General features: G+C 43.9%; 1 protein-coding gene across 1 annotated transcript in view; it reads left to right on the top strand.

The window, feature by feature from the left end:
• Positions 1-20,287, top strand: part of LOC119163891 (lachesin) — a 97,864-nt gene extending 77,577 nt beyond the window's left edge. Inside the window, exons 4-8 of the mRNA XM_037415966.2 lie at positions 6,134-6,313; positions 15,765-15,893; positions 16,531-16,818; positions 18,026-18,109; positions 20,155-20,287. Of these exons, the coding sequence (XP_037271863.2) occupies positions 6,134-6,313; positions 15,765-15,893; positions 16,531-16,818; positions 18,026-18,109; positions 20,155-20,231 (758 nt within the window). The 3' untranslated portion in view covers positions 20,232-20,287. The remainder of the gene's footprint in view (positions 1-6,133; positions 6,314-15,764; positions 15,894-16,530; positions 16,819-18,025; positions 18,110-20,154) is intronic.
• The last annotated feature ends 496 nt before the right edge of the window (positions 20,288-20,783 follow it).

The following is a 20,783-nucleotide window of genomic DNA, read 5'->3' as shown; positions in this document are numbered from 1 at the left end:
GCTGCCCGTATGATCCCTTCTTAATCTTTAGTGGACCACTATGGTGATTTATAGGATTTCCCCAGTGAATGCGGCACGTGCTAAATAAATTTCGCGTTTGCACCACGAAAATTCGCGACCACCAAGAAATATACGACGTCGCTGTAATATACTTGCACCGCAAGTATACTTTGTAATATACTTGCACCGCAGTGGTAAAAGTAGACAGAAAACAAGAAACAACACGCGGAGGTGGTCTTTTGTGTGCGTGTTTTCTTGCGTCTGCGCCTTTCGAGCTCTTAAATTTGGTAGATGCCGGAAAAGTCTTTTTTTCTATTGTTTCTTGCTTCTTTCTCTGTTTAGCATTTCACCATAGCAAATTTATATTCATAGGCATTAGCATATTCAAGATGGCTCACCAAATAACCCTAACTGTTGCTCTGTCAAGCAGGTCTCAAATCAGTAGACATAGACGCGGTTTAAGGAGGTCGAATTTGGTAAACCGACAGTGACTTAGTTTCTCCTTTAATTAAATTTAAAACCAATTTTAGTGTATTCATAGAGACTATCACCATAAAAATGAAAGGCACCGAATAAAAACGCCCCACTCTTTTAAATCTTGTTTCCCCTTTTGAATATTTCAGAGCCAGTGTTTTACTGTAGATAGCCGCAATTACTAGCTATGCAGAGGATTTATTTTTATTTTGTTTTTATTTATGAAGTACTGCAGACCATAAAATGGCCCAAGCAGGAATGGGAGGTGGTACAATGATATAGATATGACCAATTTATAGATACAGGTGTAGAGAAAGAAGAAAAGACAAAGAAAACAACAACAACAACGACAGAAAAAAAAATAAATCAGGCAGGTGTACAATATATTCGCGGGTTACATAACTCGCACTACAAAGTAATATTCTAGAGATTTTAGTACATTTGTAGACTCAAAAATATTGTGCGGCAGTTCGTTCCAGTCTGTTATTGAGCGAGAAGAAAAAATGAGTACTTGAAGTTGCTAGTGCGTGCAAAGGCAGGTGTGAATTTGTAAGAATGGTATCCTCTGGTAGGAAGTGAAGAAAATGGAGTGAGGACGTGCGAAAGCTATATGATAGTGTTTTTCTTAGATGGTGAAAAAGAGGTTTAAGTCTAGCTAGTTTCCTTCAAGATTTTAAAATTGGAATTTTGTTAATAATTATTAGTTCTCTCAGAGAGTCAGATTGGCGGAAGCAATTGTAAATAAACCAAACAGCTAATCTTTGGACTTTCTCTAGATTATTAATATCTCTTTTAGTGTGCGGATCCCAGACTTCAGACGCGTACTCTAAACATGGCCGGAATATTGTGGTAAAAGCGAGGAGTTTAGTTTTAGGGGGAGAGCTTTTGAGGGTGTGCCTTAGTAACCCTAATTTTCTACGGGCAGATTAGCAAATCTTTTCAATGTGGCAGGACCAAGTTAAGTAGTTGGTGATTGTGACGCCAAGATATTTATAACTTTGTGTAAGTAAAATTGGAGTTTCTTTTATACTGTACGAGTAAATTAGGGGTGGTTTTTTGTTAGTAATGCGCATACAGTTTTCTCTTGGTTTATGTGCATGTCCCAGCACTCTCACCAGGTATTAACTTCACAACACTTTGGTTCAATGACATTTGGTCATCTGTTGATTTCACTGAACTAATCAGAAGGCAATCATCGGCAAACAGCCGCATTTCGACACCATAATTAGCACAGGGTGTGATATAATTGATATAGATTAAAACTAGTAGTGGTCCCAGGAGGCTACCCTGGGGAACTCCGGAGTTAACGGGAAGAGGATTGGAGTAGGTACCGTTTATGTCAACAAACTGTGTGCGAGAAGACAGATACGATGTTACCCATTTAACAATGGTCGAGGGAAAACCAAGCAAGTTAAGTTTGTGAATTAATTTGGAGTGGGGCGTTTTATCAAATGCCTTGCTGAAGTCATGGAAGGTGACGTCAATTTGACCGGATTTATCTAGGACTGAAAAGAAAGAATTGTATACAGGAAACTAATTGGGTTGTCGTGGATAGACACCACTTCAATTGCCACAAAACGCCAAATAAACGCAACTTCAATCAATCAATCAATCAATCAATCAATGCCTATTTTAGTTTGCTGTAGGCAATACAGTGTGCATTGCCATTGCGAATATAGCTTAAGAGTACTGAACGCTGGGCGAGTTGGTAAATCATCACTACAAAACACTGCGCTTGTGTGTGTGCCTTCTCTGTTTCTTGTCAAAAAAGTTCTATCAGTATTTTCGTGTTTGTGCTTCTTTCCATGCGTCTAATGTTTACTGCTACTACCCAAAACACAAAATCTCCAACTAGCCACGGTGCAAACCATTCTAAAAAAAAAATTTCTCACATTCAATAAAACATAGTGGAACTTAGACGTAGGAACATTAACGCTTACTATGGTAAAGCAAAAGTCAACCTTTCAAAGCTGTTTCCGCAGGTCGTGGGATCGAATCCCGGCTGCGGCGGCTGCATTTCCAATGGAGGTGGAAATGTTGTAAGCCCGTGTGCTCAGATTTGGGTGCACGTTAAAGAACCTCAGGTGGTCGAAACTTCCGGAGCCCTCCACTCCGGCGTCTCTCATTATCATATAGTGGTTTTGGGACGTTGATTGATTTGTGAGGTTTAACGTCCCAAAACCAACATATGATTATGAGAAACGCCGTAGTGGAGGGCTCCGGAAATTTTGACCACCTGGGGTTCTTTAACGTGCACCCAAATCTGAGTACACGGGCCTACGACATTTCCGCCTCCATCGGAAATGCAGCCGCCGCAGCCGGGATTTGAACCCGCGACCTGCGGGTCAGCAGCCGAGTACCTTAGCCACTAGACCACCGCGGCGGGGCGGTTTTGGGACGCTAAACTCCCATCAATCAATCAATGAATCAAAACATCTTATTAACTTATCTAAAAAGAAAATATAGCCTTAGCATAGTACATGTCTAAAAATGGTCTGCTTGTTTATGCTAATGACGTTTCAAAATTGTACAATTGCTTCGTGTGAGTGTTCTAGCAAACTGCCTATCAAACTTATTTTGCGCCAACATTCTTTTTTGTTAACCTATAAGGTTCTGGTTTACGAGACGAATGATTGCCGAACTGGCAAATTTATCGAAAGGCGAAAGGAGATTGGACGGCTAGTGGGCTCCTTTAGCGTTTTTTGAGCGACACCTTTCTTAGACCAAACATCTCAGGCAAACTTCCTATGCTAAGAAGACGTTGAGCAATGGGCACGATCTCCCCAACTCAAAGTTCGTATTGTGAAACCACGGATTTCACAGCACCTTCAAGTACATCTGTTTAGTATATATAAGACCAAATACATATTCATGCGCACGCTTATAGTTCATCTTGAGCACAATTTACGTTTAGGCACGAATGCACTGATCGGGTGCTCAAAAGTTAATGATGAGATTCAAAACAGTACACAGCTGCACATGTAATTTAGTCAAGGGCTATATTGTGTTCAAATCTGTGTGCACAAACACTGGCACGTCGGTCTGTGAGGAGGCCGGGATTAATAGCCAGATTTCTATTTACATATTCACGAAGTAACCCTCGCTGGTATATAATTATGAGAACTTAAACCTCGTTAAAGGGCCCTTCAGCAAGCTTTGAAAATACACACGTACGCACACACAAAATGCGCATTATTCTTTCCTGACATTTCTCAAATGTCTTTCGGCGCTTATCGTGATACAAGAATAGCGATTCCCGTGACATCTATAAAATGCATATTCTCAATTAATCCATGTACGCGTAATATCAGTTGTGAATTGTCTCCTGCACTGCTCTGCTTTGCAGCAACTCATCCGTTCTTCCGCGTATCGCAGGACTATATATCGTGCGCCATCAATTGATTTCACTTAATTTTATTTGTTTCCGACTGCGCAAGCGAAGGTAACAGCATGTGCCGACAAGTGTAAAAGCTTGATAACGTTCGACGCTCGGTGCTGACATCGTACACGTGTTTTTAAGCAATAAGTGGTGAAGGTGAAATATTTGCCTTTAGGAAGGGTAGCGAAGCTGACCAGGAAATCACTCCCTCGCCTTCGAATGCGGTGTGGCCAGGGGCCCTTTAGACGAAGTGATTGCCACGCTAGAAATTCTTCGTTAAGATGAGAAGTTTGTAAGAGCTACAAAAAGGTTGCTTTGTCCCGTCAAGGTCTAATAATGTACCATAGCGGCAATCTGAAGCTACCAGTGCATTAAAATTCTCGTTAACCCACGTGTCCATGAGGGTGACTGACATTGAGTCTCCCATGTGTTGGCGCGTGAAACTATCACAGGCCACCGATATGCAAGCACAAGTGTTTAGTGAAACTAGCAAGTACTTAGTTGTCGGTAATGGAAGCGTTCGAACGCTCATGAAACAAGAAGAATCGAAGCAGGAGATCCTTATTTTCCGTTGTTCACCATCCTATGAAAACAGCAGACAAGAAAACTATAACTATACGACGCCGAGTAATTGGCCCTGCGCCTTTATCGGTTTTCTTTTTCTCTTGGCTTTGAAGTATGGTGCCGTTTATATGTGTTGTAATGTGCGATTGACGAGTGCAAATACTGAAGAAATTAGGTTATACGATGCAAAAAAAGGTAGCAAAAACAACAAAAACGTAACGATAATAAATATCAGCAACAGCAGGATGAGCAAATGTTCATCCATGAACGGAAAGTCCTATGATATTGCCGGATTGATGTTTTATGGCTGGAAAAGGTGGGTAAGTAAACGCTCTCGCCCCAAATCAGGTGTGAATGCAATCGTTTTGGTAGTCTAAGCTGGCATGCATCAGAAGGTGAATCAATTACTCCTATCAATTACTCCTAAAGTGGTGTGAACAAAAACAATTCACTTGCAGTTTTTGTTTACGGTTCTTACGTTACAAAAATTTTCGTAGGTGTGGACACCGTTGCTGTAGGGTTCACCTGTCATTCCTCTGCTCCTAAACATGCGGGAGATAAGAAAAAAAACAACAGTCGCTATGACGTAGTACGTACTACAACATGTAGAGGCGCATCAAAGGATGCATTGAAAGTGGTAGGCACTTAACGTCGGCTACCTCGAACAGTGCAAGCGCTGGTTGCTTATCGTAGCGCGCTTGCTGGGCCACGCAATCAGATTATGGGTCGGAGTCAATAAAAGTGCGGCCGGCATCGGCATCGTGGCGGAATGAAAAAATACGGAGCAGCGTCAGCAGGGCATAATGTAGATCACGGCAGCCTTTCTATACGGCTGCCATTAACATGATTAAGACGAGTTCAGCTGATGGAAAACAGACACCGTATAGTGGGCGCTATAGGAGCAGGGCTAGGCCAAGAAAAAGCGAGACCGCAGAGTGATGTTATGACGCATTTCGAGATGCTGTACACCACGGTGCGCGAGTTTGCGCGTTAGCTTGTAATGAGGCTTGCTTCTCGTGATTTAGTTTTATTGATTTGAATGAAGGAAAGAGCGATACGTGTAGGTTCGAAGGGGGCACGAAGATTGGGTTATTGCTTACTTTGTAACGGCGCAGCGTAAATTAGGGGAAAGGAAATCGTTCTATATTTGATATTCAGACGTGATCTAAGAGGTGCGCAAAGGGATAACATATTGCTAAGCAGTAGACATTAGCTCTCTAGAAGAAAAACAAAAGAACACACATATTCTGGTAAACAGTCTTGGGTAACTTGGCGAAGAGGTGAGGTTTCAGAAAAATCCCCACTGTATAAAACGGACACAGACTTAACATATATAGACAGTACGAGATGTGCTCTCGACTACAAAGTGATGATTGCAAGCTATTTCGGCATTGTCGCAACTACTTTTGGATACTGTTTCTAAATGTTCGAGAAATAGTCGTTGCGATCCCTTACAGAAATTTCTGTCCGTCTATCTATCTATCTATCTATCTATCTATCTATCTATCTATCTATCTATCTATCTATATATATATATATATATATATATATATATATATATATATATATATATATATATATATATATATATATATATATATATATCAATCTATCTATATATCTACCTATATATCTACCTATCTGTCTGTCTGTCTGTCTGTCTGTCTGTCTGTCTGTCTGTCTAATTACAACGCATTACAACTGCCTTTTCCGCAGTGCCCCCTGATATTGTGGTCGAAGAGAGCAGCTCGGACGTGGTGGTTCGCGAAGGTTCGAACGTGACGCTGACCTGCAAAGCTCGGGGCTACCCACGCCCTACCATCACCTGGCGTCGTGAAGACAACGAGCCTATCCCGCTCGGCGCATGGAAAAACGGAAAGAAAACGCAAACACTGGGTAAGCCTAAATGTTGAATGGTTTGTACGAAAAATCCGCATATAATGATGAAAAAGTTACGTTTACGTAAGTGTGTTAGCTAGTCACTTTCTTAGACATTAGCTGCACCAAAGCAAAAGAATTCACGCACGTTACATATGCCAGCTCTACTACGCATTATTATGCACATACAAAAGGAAGGACACTACAATGTAAGCGTCAAGGTTCTGTTTCATTATTTTATCTATCGTTCATCCGCCTTTACCGTGGCGCCGCTTGTCCCATTCTCCGTACTGTGGCACTGCGTCAAGTTCCATACGTTTGCTTGACGGTACCCGCAGCTTGACAAAAATAAATCAGAGCAGCTACGTCCTAGTGGTGCGAAGACTGAGAAAACGGCGGAGTTCCCGTCCTCGTTTCATTCCTGCCAACCCTAACTTCCCTTTCCCGCCCCTTTTCTAGACTACTTTACGGTTGGATTTCAGTGCAGCCATGTTGGGCCATCAACCTTCGTGCTTTGCATCTTTAGCAACTAAACGACCAGTGTTGTGGCAGACCCATACGCATGAAAACAGTTGGGTTCGTGCATGCGATATTTTGTGGCCGTATTAGTTCACGTCGTCATTTGCAATAGGAAAAAAAATATTGACTTAACAGCCCAAGATCACGGCACCCATATGTCTCAAGTAAAATAGTATATACCGTAATATACATGGGCATACTATGCTTCACTATCTCCGTTCCTTCTCTTCCTCTAGTTCACCCTCACTTCCATTTCCCACCCACTTGTCATAATACACTATACGATATGGCTTACTCTCTCCCTACTTCATTCTCTCGTCACTTTCACTTAGCTTTCCCACCCCCTTGCAATCCTAACTATACGAGGCTTTAGGATATTTACTATTTTTACAAAGCTTTGTTAGGCTTTCTATCTCCGCTTTCACTTTCTGTCCTTTTCCAAAAAGACGTTACTGCGCTCGCATCGTCATTTTTCGAGGTCGAGTCCAATTTCCCAATACACGCGCAAGGTTTTCGCATAAATAAATAGAATTTAACTAACAAAATTTTTCCGCAGCAAGGGTCACACCTATATAGGGCACAAATGAAGATGTATCTAAAGAATGCTAGGCCTGCGCCGAAGAGCGGCATTTCTAGAGGCCGTTGGAAACTCTGTTGGGGCTACTAATACAAGTACCCCATACGCCATAAATCATAGCTTTTTGTCTAGCTGGCAAGCAATCGCTATGCAATTATTCGCCATTCTCCGCAGAATCTAGGTATCCACTGCACATTTGCAAAACGCCATGTACACTTTGTTGATGTGTTGGCTGGTGAAGATGAAGAATTATGGTTGAGGCCTTTGTAATTGGTGCATTCAGCAACCTTCTCGTTACGCAACTCATATTGTCACGCCTGGTCACAGGTTACGCAATTCGCCTTGCGCGAAGCCTGCTTGTTTATTTACTCTTCTAACACGCTATATAACAGATGTTAACGTGGTTCCTTCCCGACATACGTCTGTATATAGCCAAGGGGGGTTGGGGGGGGAACCCTCTCTCTAAATTTTATATTTTGCTTGCGTCTAAATACACGCACACATACAAACAATATTAAATATATATATATATATATATATATATATATATATATATATATATATATATATATATATATATATATATATATATATATATATATATATATATATATATATATATATATATATATCTTAAGTATACACTCCTTTCCCCTATTCATTAACAAGGGTCTCGGCCTGGCAGACTTGGTGCCTTAGGTTGTATACGGAGACTATTGGTCAGCTGCCAGCTCGTAATAGGTTCACATGCTACGTGACGCAACACAGGCTCAGAAAAAGTGTGTGCCACACTCGCTGCCATGGCTACTGAGGGGGCTGACTGACACTCCCACGTTTAAACTCGCATATATACCCAATAAAAAGGCTGGGAGGATAGCCGCCGTCGTAGCTCAGTGGTAGAGCATCGAACGCGTTATTCGAAGGTTGCAGGATCGGTTCCTGCCTACGGCAAGTTATCTTTTCACCCTCTTTACCTTGCTCACATTTACAGCACAATACGGCTTTATAACGTTCCCTATACTTTCCTTGGCATTATTGTCTGTTAGATCTCACTAATATTGTCAAAAACACGGAAAAATGCGCCATTAAGCACACACTTCTTTGGCATATATATATATATATATATATATATATATATATATATATATATATATATATATATATATATATATATATATATATATATAGTTAGACCCTCTCTTCCCCTTCCTTCTCAACCCGAAAAAAAGCGGCGATGGCGTAGTGGTTAGAGCATCCGCCTCGCATGCAAAACGTTCGTGCTTCGAATCCCGGTGCCGCCGCGCAGTTCCCAACTGAATAAAAAAATCTGCGTGGTGATGGAACTGCACTAAGAGGCCTGGTGTGCAGCCTCACCGGTGACCAGCACCGGTAACGCACTCCCTCACCAGAGAAAGATTGGCCACCTTGGTGCAGTATCTGGCCACTACACCCCCCATGCATACGTCAATTAACTCAAGGCCCTCATTCCCCAGCAGCTGCGAAGATACTGACCACGGCGGCGGTCAGATCTGCAACGCAGCAGAGGGTGCTAAGAATCTCTGGATCCGAAGAGGCCGCCATTGTAACCTGACCTTGGCAACGTTTAATGCTATGGAAGCTTATCTAGTGAGGCAAGTCTAGCTGTACTATTCGTGGAGCTAGAGGGTGGTAAATGGGATATAATAGGGCTGAGTGGGGTTGGGAGGACAGATTAGGCATATACGGTGTTACAGAATGCGCACGTCCTTTGCTTTCGGGGCTTGGCTGACAGAAGACAACTGGGAGTGGGGTTCCTCATTCACAGAAACCTATCTGGTAACATAGAGGAATATTATAGCATTAATGAAAGGGTGGTAGGTATCGTAATTAAACTCAATAAGAGATACAAGACAAAGGTGGTACAGGCTTACGCGCCCACATCCAGCCATGATGACGCTTCTGTTGAAAGCTTCTATGAAGACGTGCAATCGGCAATGAGTAAGGTAAAAACACAGCATACTATACTGATAGAAGATTTCAATGCGAAGGTAGGGAAGAAGCAGACTGGAGACCAGGCAGTGGGAGATTATGGCATCGGTACTAGAAATGCTAGAGGAGAGCTACTAGTAGAATTCGCAGAACGCAATAATTTATGGATTTTGAATACCTTCTACCGAAAACGAGCAAACCATACGAGGACAAGGAGGAGCCCTAATGGCGAAAATAAGAACGAAATAGACTCTATAATGAGGGCACACCCAGGCATCGTGCAGGATGTGGAAGTGGTTGGCAAGGTACGATGCAGTGACCATAGAATGGTAGGGTCTCGAATTCGCGTATAGACTTGAAGAAGGAACGACAGAAACTGATGCGGAAGAAGCCAATCAATGAGCTAGCACTGAGAGGGAATGTACAGGAATTCAGAGTCTCGCCTCAGAACTCGGGTCTTATTGAGGAAATCAACATTAGCGTAGATACAATGAATGATAATCTGAAGAGTATCATTACGAAGTGTGCAGTGGAAGTTGAAGGTATGGTAGTTAAACAGGGCAGTGGCAAGCTTTCCCAGGAAACGAAGAATCTCATTAAGAAGCGTCAAAGTATGAAAGTCTCAAGTACAAAACACAAAATAGAACTGGTAGAGCTTTCGAAGTTGAATAATAGGCGTAAGGTATCCGATGTAAGAAGGTATAACATGAATAGAATTGAACACGCTCTGAAAACGGATGAAGCGTCAAAGCGGTGAAGAGGAAACTTGGGATAGGCAAAAAATCGGATGTATGCACTAAGGGACAAAGAAGGCAAAATGACTACCAATATGGATTGGATAGTTAAAATAGCGGAGGAGTTTACAGAGATCTGTACACTAGCAGGGCCAACCACGACCTTAGTACTATAAGAACTAGCAGCAACTCAGATAGCTCCCCGCCAATAATGATAGAAGAAGTCAGAAAAGCCTTGGAGAGCATGCAAAGAGGCAAAGTTGCTGGTGAGGATCAGGCAACATCAGATCTGCTGAAAGATGGAGGACAAATTGTGTTAGCAAAAATAGCCACCCTGCTTACGAGGTGTTTCCTGGCAGGAAGATTACCGGAGTCTCGGAAGAATGCTAACAATATCTTAATAAATAAGAAAGGAGATGACAAGTACTTGAAGAATTACAGGCCGATTAGCTTGCTCTCCATAGTATACAAGCTATTTACAAAGGTAATTGCTAACAGAGTTAAGAAAACATTAGAATTCAATCAACCAAAGGAACAAGCAGGATTTGGAACAGGCTACTCAACAATCGCCCATAATCATACTATCAATCAGGTAATAGAGAAATGCTCAGAATATAACCGACCATTATACATGGCCTTCATAGATTACGATAAGGCGTTTGATTATGCAGAAATACCAGCAGTCATGCCGACATTGCGGAATCAGGGCGTCGATGAATCATATATAAACATCCTGGAAGAAATATACAGGAGATCAACTGCTACCATAGTCCTTCATAAAGAAAGCAACAAATACCAATCAAGAAGGGTGTATGGCAGGGGGATACAATCTCCCCAAAGATATTTACCGCGTGCTTACAGGAGGTTTTCAGAGGCCTAGAGTGGGAACAGTTAGGAATAAGAGTTAATGGAGAGTACCTTGATAACCTGCGCTTAGCCGATGACATTGCATTGCTGAGTAACCCAGGGGACGAGTTGCAATTCATGATTACGGAGTTAGACAAGGAGAGCAGAAAGGTGGGTCTTAAAATTAATCTGCAGAAAACGAAAGTAATGTACAACAACCTCGGAAAGGAGCGGCGCTTCGAGGTAGGTAATAGTGCACTTGAAGTTGTAAAAGACTATGTCTACTTAGGGCCGGTAATAACCGCGAAGCCGAACCACGAGACTGAAGTAACTAGAAGAATAAGAATGGGGTGAAGCAAATTTGGCAAGCACTCTCAAATTATGACAGGTATATTGCCACTATCCCTCAAGAGGAAGGTATATAACAGCTGTATCTTGCTGGTACTTAGCTACGGAGCAGAAACCTGGAGACTTACAAAGAGGGTTCAGCTTAAATTGAGGACGACGAAGCAAGCAATGGAGAGAAAAATGTTAGGTGCAATCTTGATTGATATGTCGGGTTTAACGTCCCAAAACCACTATATGATTATGAGAGACGCCGTAGTGGAGGGTTCCGGAAATTTAGACCACCTGGGGTTCTTTAACGTGCACCCAAATCTGAGCACACGGGCCTACAACATTTCCGCCTTAGGTGCAATCTTAAGAGACAAGAAGTGAGCAGAGTGGATTAGGGAGCATGCGGGGGTTAACGATATCATAGTTGAAATCAAGAAGAGGAAATGGACGTGGGCTGGGCATGTAGCGCGTAGACAGGATAACTGGTGGTAATTAAGGGTAACTAATTGGATTCCCAGTGAAGGAAAGCGGTTTTGGGGGAGACAGAAGGTTAGGTGCGCAGGTGAGATTAAGAAGTTTGCGGGTATAACTTGGCAGCAGCAAGCACAGGACCGAGTTAACAGGCGGAACACGGGAGAGGCCTTTGTCCTGCAGTGGACGTAATCAGGGTGATGATGATAATGATGATTTTGATGATGATATAGTTGGACCCCCTCTTCCTCTTCTCCTCTCCACCCTGAAAAAACTACTGGTTACGTCCCTTTCCTAGTGAAGGAGTTTCGTGCACCATCTTGACTCTGTGGTAGAACACAGGGCTGCCACGGAAAGAGGGAAGTTTCAACCTCTTTTAATTTTTGATATTTTTTCTTCGTTAGCGGTGGTGGGCAACTGTATACGGCACAAAAAACGGCCTTTGCAGTGGCTTCATAACAGCTTTCGCTGTAAAAATAAATACGCTTAATTTAAGCGGGAAGATTCGGGGTAAAATAGAAGCAACAAATATTAAGGGCAGGTACATTTACAATCCCCTCATGATTCTGGTAATTACTTGAATATAGGACGCCCAACTTCGTTTGGATATTCTGTCTGCTTCATATAAGACACAGGAACTTGAACCGCAGTCTAAAAATTCACATTCTAACACCGTCTGGGTATGTGCGGTGAACGCTGCTATGCATGCGAGTGCACGAGCTGTCCTCTCTTTCCTTCATTTCTCTTTTCTCTTGCTCCTCCTGTGTTGGGTAGGAAGTCGGGTGCGACCTGGTTATTCTCCCCACCTTCGTTTCCCTTCTCTCTCTTCCTAAAAAAAATAAGGATCGCGTGGCATTAAGAATAACGAAAAGCAGTGTCACCAATTGGCACATCTTCGTTTCTGCGACTCTCTTTCTCTCTTCATCATCTTTCTTTTTTTTTTTTCCCAGTGCACCCCTAATCAGGCGAGTATCTTCGGAGGCTCCCTCAGCCTCGTCGACGGAGAGGAACCAACCCACGCGTAGGGTGGCGAGCTATACGCCGCCACCGGCGTCGACACGAACGGGTGTAAATAAGCAGGCCGCCCGGTACAACTGGGCACGAAGTGAAAAGGACGTAATCCTTCGATCCACTTACAGTGCCGACCGAACACAACAATCGGGCTACAAATGGACAAAAAACTACACTATTGCGAAAGTAGCGTGGAGCCGGTAGCAAAATAAAAAGGGAGAAAAAAGAAAGAAAAGCAGAGCCGAGGGGAGCCGATTTCTTGACAGAAGCTCGGCCGGCTTACACTGGCAACTCCGGACGCCGCCGCAACCATCCCGGAATGTGCTGGGAAGCAGAAGCCGATCCCCCTCTGGAGCTGAGAGACGACGGTAAAATAAAAGGAATGAAATTAGGCTTACTAGAGAAGAAGGAGGGGGGAGGGAATTGGAGGTAGCAAGAACCTGCTGAGCTTGGGGCTGCTGTAATAGATTGCTTGTTCACCCGTTCTCCCGAAGACCCGGTGCAGGTTTGACGGTGTTTTGACCTCGGGATCACACCAAGGCTTACGGGAGATCGAGCCCCTTATACTGGCGGAAGGCATCACTTTGGGTCCTTTCTGTGCGCTGGCCCGCCGTATACGATCTGTGTTTTCCTTTTTTTCTTTTGAATATTTCACGTCCTTCACCGTTGTTTTTGTAATAGGCGGCTCATGAATTGTCTGGCCGAGGGCCGTGCGAAGGGAAATTGGTTGTTCTTTCTTCAGGTGCTCTCGGAGCGCACAGCTTAGGGAGCACCCGCAGTGTCGGCGTCGGAAGATGTTGACGTTGGCCGCACCTCGTGGATAAATTGGTGCCGAAGTCACCACGTAATTAAGTGTACTAACGAAATTGAGGAACCCTTAAGCTCTGCCTTTAAGAGTTCAACGCAATAGTGATATTCTGTTTCCAGTGCGTACTTCAAACACTTAATTTGTGATTTTTTTCGAAATTGCTATGCACCCACTATACGTGACCTTAAGGGAATAGGCGCAGTGGCGTGTGTGCCTTTTGTAGTGGGTGGCAGGGTTCAATTTACGAAGTCATTGTGATAATACCGTTTTTCGACGCACCATGGCAGCTTACTCTTGCATACGACGTATTATTACGGCAATATTTCATGTTGTGTTGTGAAGCATGTATGTGTTGTGAAGCGTGTGTTGTGAAGCATGTGTTGTAAAGCATGAAAGTAACTTTCTCTGCATTTCCAAGCAGATGCAGGTATTGTCACTGTATTCAAAAGAAGAGGCGCGCACGAGAGGCAATGCACCCGCATGCCACGTAAACAACGCAGGTTCGATCCACACTCAGACCCAAACGATCCGGGCTCGATCCCTGCTGGCAGCCGGGATTTTTTTATATTTCTCGATTTTTCGGTGATGCAGTGGTGATGATTTCTCAATCACAACCAACGACGCCGACGCCGACACCGACGCCGGGATTTCTGCCACACCAGCTTCTTGGCGCTATCGCGTTAAGATAGAACAGGTGAAGGAACTTGTACGAACATTCGAGAAGAAGCAAAACAGTGACGCAAGACATAAATGTGATTATCATCTCTTCGTTTTCGCGGTTTTGTTGAATTTGCTTAAGTATCAAGCTCTTGTTGCGCTTATTTCTTGGTGTATTAGCGCTGTTTAGTGCGTCCGTTATAATCATGTAATAGTACTGGGACGTGAAACGCCAACAGTTATTAGTCCAGTCTTGTCATCTCCAAGCTCTGGGCTGAGGAGGATGCAAGAGCGCACGGCACACACGAAGAGAGAACGACAACACGAGAGCCGTAGTTTCGTTATCTTTGGTCCGTGTCGTACGAGCTGTCATTCACCTCCAACCGTGAATTACTAACTAGCCAAACGTCGCTCTATCTTGCTGGTGATACTCCACTAACAGCCCACGAGCCAACAAAACCGCTGTAGACACCAAAGAATTGAAAACGCCTGTTTTATATAAGGGTCTATCACTTAAACAAAGACTATCGAAAAGTAGGTAAAAAGGAAAAAAAAAACTCGCATGATTCAATGGGTGCTCACCATACACGATGCGTTCCCCCTCTCCTGGCAGAGTTCAGCACACAGCCTCCGTGATCGGTCAACCAAGCAACAATGTGATGTGATGACGTAACAGAGTTCGACAATCTTTGACGTCATGCATCCGCCATATGGTGAGCATAGAGTTTCTCGAAATTAACTAGAGGGCACTCTGGCGCTGCGATCATACAGCGACCATGGGAATGATAGGTAGTACACATATTTGCCTAGTCTTCGTACTTGCGGGCGGCGAATCGTACTTGCGACTTCATCTATTGCTGTGCTTCGATTTTGTTTTGAAAGAAAAATTCAACCCTTTTAAACTTCGTGACCCAATTCGGAAAGGTGATGAAAAAAAAGTGATGAAGCGCAATTGCTGAACATTTGGCGATTTTTGTTTCATGAGAAAACAACTTCAAGCCACACGAACAAACACGGAGCCAAAAGCAGGCCAAAAGTACGAAGTTTAGACAAATGTGTGTACTACCCACCATTCCCATGCTCGCTGAAGCACCGTGTGTTGCAGCTCCCATAGACACTAGCGCCAGAGTTCCCTCCAGTAAGTATTGTGGGAAACTCTATGATGGTGAGGTCCTCACTTGATGACTTCATGTGCCACTCGTATTGACAGGGATGTCAATTTTAGCGTTTGATGAAACATATAGGCTTTCACCTTTAAATTATTACGTAGACACCACTAGGCCAATTTGAAAGTCTCCCAAGGAGCACAAGAGTAAAAGCTTCGGCTAGAGTATCTGGTTTCATGATGAATTTCACAGCGCGAGAACAGAGGGGAAAAAATGGACAGAGTATAAAAAAGTGTTGGCTTGGGTTGGAAGTCAGCTCTCTTTACTGCTCTGCCCCATTTTTTTTTTCCTATGTTCTCGTGCTGTAAAATTCACCATCATGTTCCCGAGGACCATTGTGTCGTTTACAAATGAGCACAACATGTCTTCCACGCAGTTCAAACATACGAAGGGGAGTACCTGACAGTGACACGAGTGAGTCGGGTACACATGGGCGCCTACCTGTGCATCGCCAACAACAACGTGCCATCACCTGTCAGCCGAAGGATCATGCTGCACGTGCACTGTGAGTTTGTCCTCTCTCTCTGATCCACTACCCATTTTTCTCTTCTGTCCTTCGATTCCGAACGCTTCAATCAATCAATCAATCAATTACATATTTATAAATTATTTTATACAAATGTACGGAAGAGGGGATTTTTAGCGCTTGTTTTTTTTTTAAGCGTACGATTAATTACAAGTAACGGGAAATACAGCACGTATATTGTGTACACGATATACCTTATATTGATAATCCGACATGATTCTATATATATTGATATATATATATTGACATGATTCTATATATATTGATTATATTGATAATCCGACATGTTCTGCCGTCACAATGCACCAACAAGCCCAAATTTTGACAGTGCCGACATGAAGTTCAGAAAGCTGCAACCGGTAGCCTCTTTGGTTCATTCAGTTTTTCCACAACAGGGTAGCAAACCGGACATGCATCCGGATTGACCTCCTTTGAATTGTTTCTCTCGCTCAGTATACAAATTCGTATGTTCTAATGTAAAACCAGATGATCCCTAGCACTGGAGTACCTGAAACATGGGTGCTTTTTGATAGGGCTTGCCTTCCTTAAACCACACAAACGCACAATCGTTGGACAGGAGACGTGAGTTCTCATGTTGATCGCGGTGTCGCCGCAGTTCCACCGGTGATCTGGATTCCGCTCCAGCTGGTGGGTGCCCCGCAGCGCGCAAATGTGACGCTGGATTGCCACAGCGAGGCGTATCCACCGGCGGTCAACTACTGGGCCAAGGACAACCACAAGATCTTTCTGGACAACGAGAAGTACTCACTGAGCGTGCGCAAGGGCGGCTACAAGGCCCACATGCAGCTCAGCGTGAGGCAGCTGCGCGAGCGCGACTTCGGCACGTACCGCTGCCTCTCCGAAAATCTGCTCGGCTCCACTGAAGGCTCTGTCAAGCTATACGGTAATTATCTGAAGCATGTCGCTTAGCAATATTGCCTGGCTTATAATGCGGCTGCATCAAACCAAACTTGTACACCTAAAGTCAGGTTGCCCGGACGGCAAATGCGCGGAAGAGGGGAATCTACCAGGATAATCAACCAGGAGGTAAATCTACCAGGATAATAGACCGCCAAGATGGGGTTGTTTTCAGTGGTTGTTCCAGAGAGTATGGGGGGTTCCTGACACCGCATTCTTATCGGTTTTGTCATTTCCTTGTCCTCCTCCTTCCTCCACAGTGGCACCTTCACGCCGGCCACTAACAATACCACGTAATGCAAAGTGATTGCATAGAAATATTAATGACCTCTGTTACGCAACACTTGTAAAACTGCTTCCAATCAAGGTGAACCGCTAGTCAATCTCACATGACACTATACTGAAACACGAGCCAACCTTTAGGTCTTTGTCACAGGTCCTAGTCGGTTTCAAGTCAAATGAACCGGTTCAGAGCACATGCACACTCAGCGCTTTCTCCTCAAAGAAACCGTAAAGTTTTTACGAGATGCTTAGAATGCTGGTGACTTGTTCTATTTTACCTCATAGTTTTTTTTTTTCAATCTATAAGTGCTGCATCCAAATTATCGTATTATGACTAGAGTAATAACGTTGACTGCACCAACCAGCACGAGAAATACTCCGAGAGTTGCACAAAGGTATTGAACTTGTGGATTGATTGAACCTCTTATCTTTGTTGCAGATCACTGCTCAGCAGCGTCTTTCAACCCCCTATAACCCATTACGTTTACAGCTGTATATATGCGCCGTACCATCAAAAAATAAGTAACACTGCTTACCTGTATTATCAGGATGCTAGAGCGAACCGAATAAAATAACTGGAATTATACAATGTCTATCCATTTATGTAGAATAGCCCATCAACCTAAAAAAAAAAGCTGAGGTTTGGAGGTTTTTGCTGCACACCGTTAGGTCTATTGCCCACACGTCAACAGTTACGTTCATTAGCCACTATACTGAAACTAAATAATCCTTTTCAACAGATACTGAAACATAATGACCCCACATGATTAACCCCACATGATTAACCCCAATATCCCTCCGAATAAAATCAAACCACACAAAATTTCATCAGAAAAAAAATACTTGTATTGAACATATATCATTAAGAATTTATCTGTGTAGAAGTTACCCGTTTGTTTTATCACGCGCAGAGCTCTCGCCGCATTCCCGACAGCAGCAAAGTTTGGATTCGCACCAAGCGGATAGGCATCCACATGGCCGAAGTTCCTACCACGGTGAGTGGCATTTTGAGCTCTAAGAAAGCCACTTAAACGTTTAGAAAGGGAAGACAACTAAGAGGAAGAAGCAGAGACAGTTACACAGAAGTGGCTACTTACAACTGAGGTTTATTTTGCAAAAAAAAAAAACGCCTTCTCCCATATTCTTATAGAGCATCCGCGAAAACAGCGTACTAGCTCGCTGCGCGAATGTGATCCATGCAAGCCACCGCTGATCGACAAAATCACATTCTTTCTTGGTCAAAAACATAGAAGCTGCGCTTACGCATTTTTACAGACCGTTTCCAAATATGGTATGTCTCCATTAATTCTCTTTCACGCCTCGACTTAGCCTTACCAACAATAGATACATTTCCAAACATGGGTGTACTGCCACACGGCTCACAATCTAGCGAAAGGTAGTCACCAGTGCCACAGAATACATATGCATGGCAGTTTTATCATTATTATAAAAAATATTATTAATATTATTAATAATTGAGACCGTATTCCCAAAAGGAGCCCTGGTGGGATGCGAAGCAGCAGCGTTGCGCCCGGGTGGCGTCACGGGTTGAACGGCGTAAACGCGGGTGCTGCGGTGAGCGCTGGAAGATTCGTTTGAAGCTATGGCTGGTCTTGCGATGGCTGGCGCGTCAGGTTTGCTGCGCCTGAACCGACTAGTATTCTTCTTTCTTAATCGATTCTTAAATGAGAGAAAAGTAGATAAAAGTGAGCCCCGTAACTGTCTGCATCAGAGTACGACACCTGAACAGTGGCTCACGAGGACTGGGGATAAGGAGGGATTAAAAGGGATAGAAAGGATCAAGGATAGGGGTATAAATGAGGACCGTCACATACAGAAGTAAATATGATATAGAGAAAGATGGGGACACGGTCGAAGGAGTCCGAGGACAGGGTACCACTCAGCGAGAGCTTCACGGCGTCAGTAAATGGCGGAGGGTGAGCCGGTCGGCTAGAGCTGCGCTGCCGTCAGAGATCGCGGGGGGACACAAGCGGTCGGCACGGAATCCAGCGAGCGAGTCGGCGAAGTAGCGAGTGGCGGTCGCGGTAGCGGAGGGAGTGGCGGTAGCGACAGGCTTTGCGTGTGAATGGACGGGAAGGCAGCAGCGGGCGCTGCGAGTGCGCGGCAGGCGAAGGGAGAGTGACGTGAGCGCTCACTGCGCGGGGAGCGTGACGTCAACGCGCAACTGCGGCGTGACCTACTTGGCACCGCTTCAACACTTGCGGTGAGGCGAGCGCGTTGCGGTGCGTTTGTACGGACGCACGGGGGGACAGCGTTACACAAGCTAGTGAAAGAGCTGCTTCGCATCTATTCACAACAAGAATTGAACTTTCACGTTCCAAAAGCAAGATATGCTTATCAGAAATGGCCTAGTGGAGGGCCCAGGAAATTTTGACTATATGGTGTTCTTTAACGTGCATTGACATTGCACAGTACACGGGCCTCAATCGCTCCGCTTTCATTGAAATGCAACCATCACAGCCGGGATCGAATCCGCGACACTCAGGTCAGCTGCCGAGCACCCTAGCCATCGTTCGGCCGAGCTGGACTGTATGACAGTCTTCTATTCTCTTTCTTTTCCCATTTGTAATAGATAAGCTTTCTTAAAACGCCAATCTCTATAGGAAACTAACTCTTTAATGTCAGTATTCTGACACTATCTGTAATGTCATGCCACTTATTTTTGACACCCCCTAGTTGAACTGAGACAGCGCAACCTTTCGTCTTTTATTTCTTTCATTACAAGAAAATAACAATTTATGCTTCTTTTTAATGGCGTATTCAAACCATGAAATGAGTGCATGTCGTTAAAGAGGAAACGTACTTTTTATGAAGAACATGCTGGTTCTTCATCTTCATCTGAAGGCTGTGTGGTGCCTCCCGCATTAGCCAGAATCCCCCCCACAGGAAAACTAACGTTGGTGCTCTGTCATTCTGAAATGTCGCTATTTAACGCATATTATCGTTCCTATACTAATTTTGTCAGTAGTCATTCTACGAAGTATTTATGCTCTCGTTTTTCTGTCTTGTTTTGTTTTAGATGGGAAATATTTCGCCTCCGAAGACGGCTTTTCTGAGAACGAGGGGCCTGAGGATGGTGCCTCACAAGGCAAGTAAATGAACGAGAGATGGATTACATGCGAAGGAGCATTTCTTTGCGCACTGCAAGCACATTTTACACGCACACACACACACATTATATATATATATATATATATATATATATATATATATATATTAACCAGGTAGCCGCTCACGTCTGGGTGCTCTCGTGATCATCCCCTTAGCGTAAACTAAGATTAGTATGGGAGCGTAAACTGGATTGACGAATATGACACGCAGGTCAAGACATCAATAATGTCACAATCCGCCACGTACATCGTCAAATACTTCTCGCCAGACAGTGGCACATACCCGCACGCGACTATGTGCCACTGGTATTCGGATGTTTGACACCTGCAGGTGATTGATTTACACTTAGTATCTTCACAGGAGCGACGCAGACACACATAGACAAGTTTAACGCGTGAGCGTTAAGAAAAAGCTGACATCGGCAGCGCGCCCGACGAATGCAACGAATAAATTTCAGGGTCTCATCAGGAACCGAACCCAGGCATTCTGCGTGGCAACCAAGAATTCCACCACAGAGCCACGCCAGGTCTCGGAACT

This window comes from Rhipicephalus microplus, chromosome 3 (genome assembly GCF_043290135.1).
Source record: "Rhipicephalus microplus isolate Deutch F79 chromosome 3, USDA_Rmic, whole genome shotgun sequence".
Lineage (NCBI taxonomy): Eukaryota > Metazoa > Arthropoda > Arachnida > Ixodida > Ixodidae > Rhipicephalus > Rhipicephalus microplus.
This window is presented reverse-complemented; position numbering and strand designations above follow the sequence as displayed.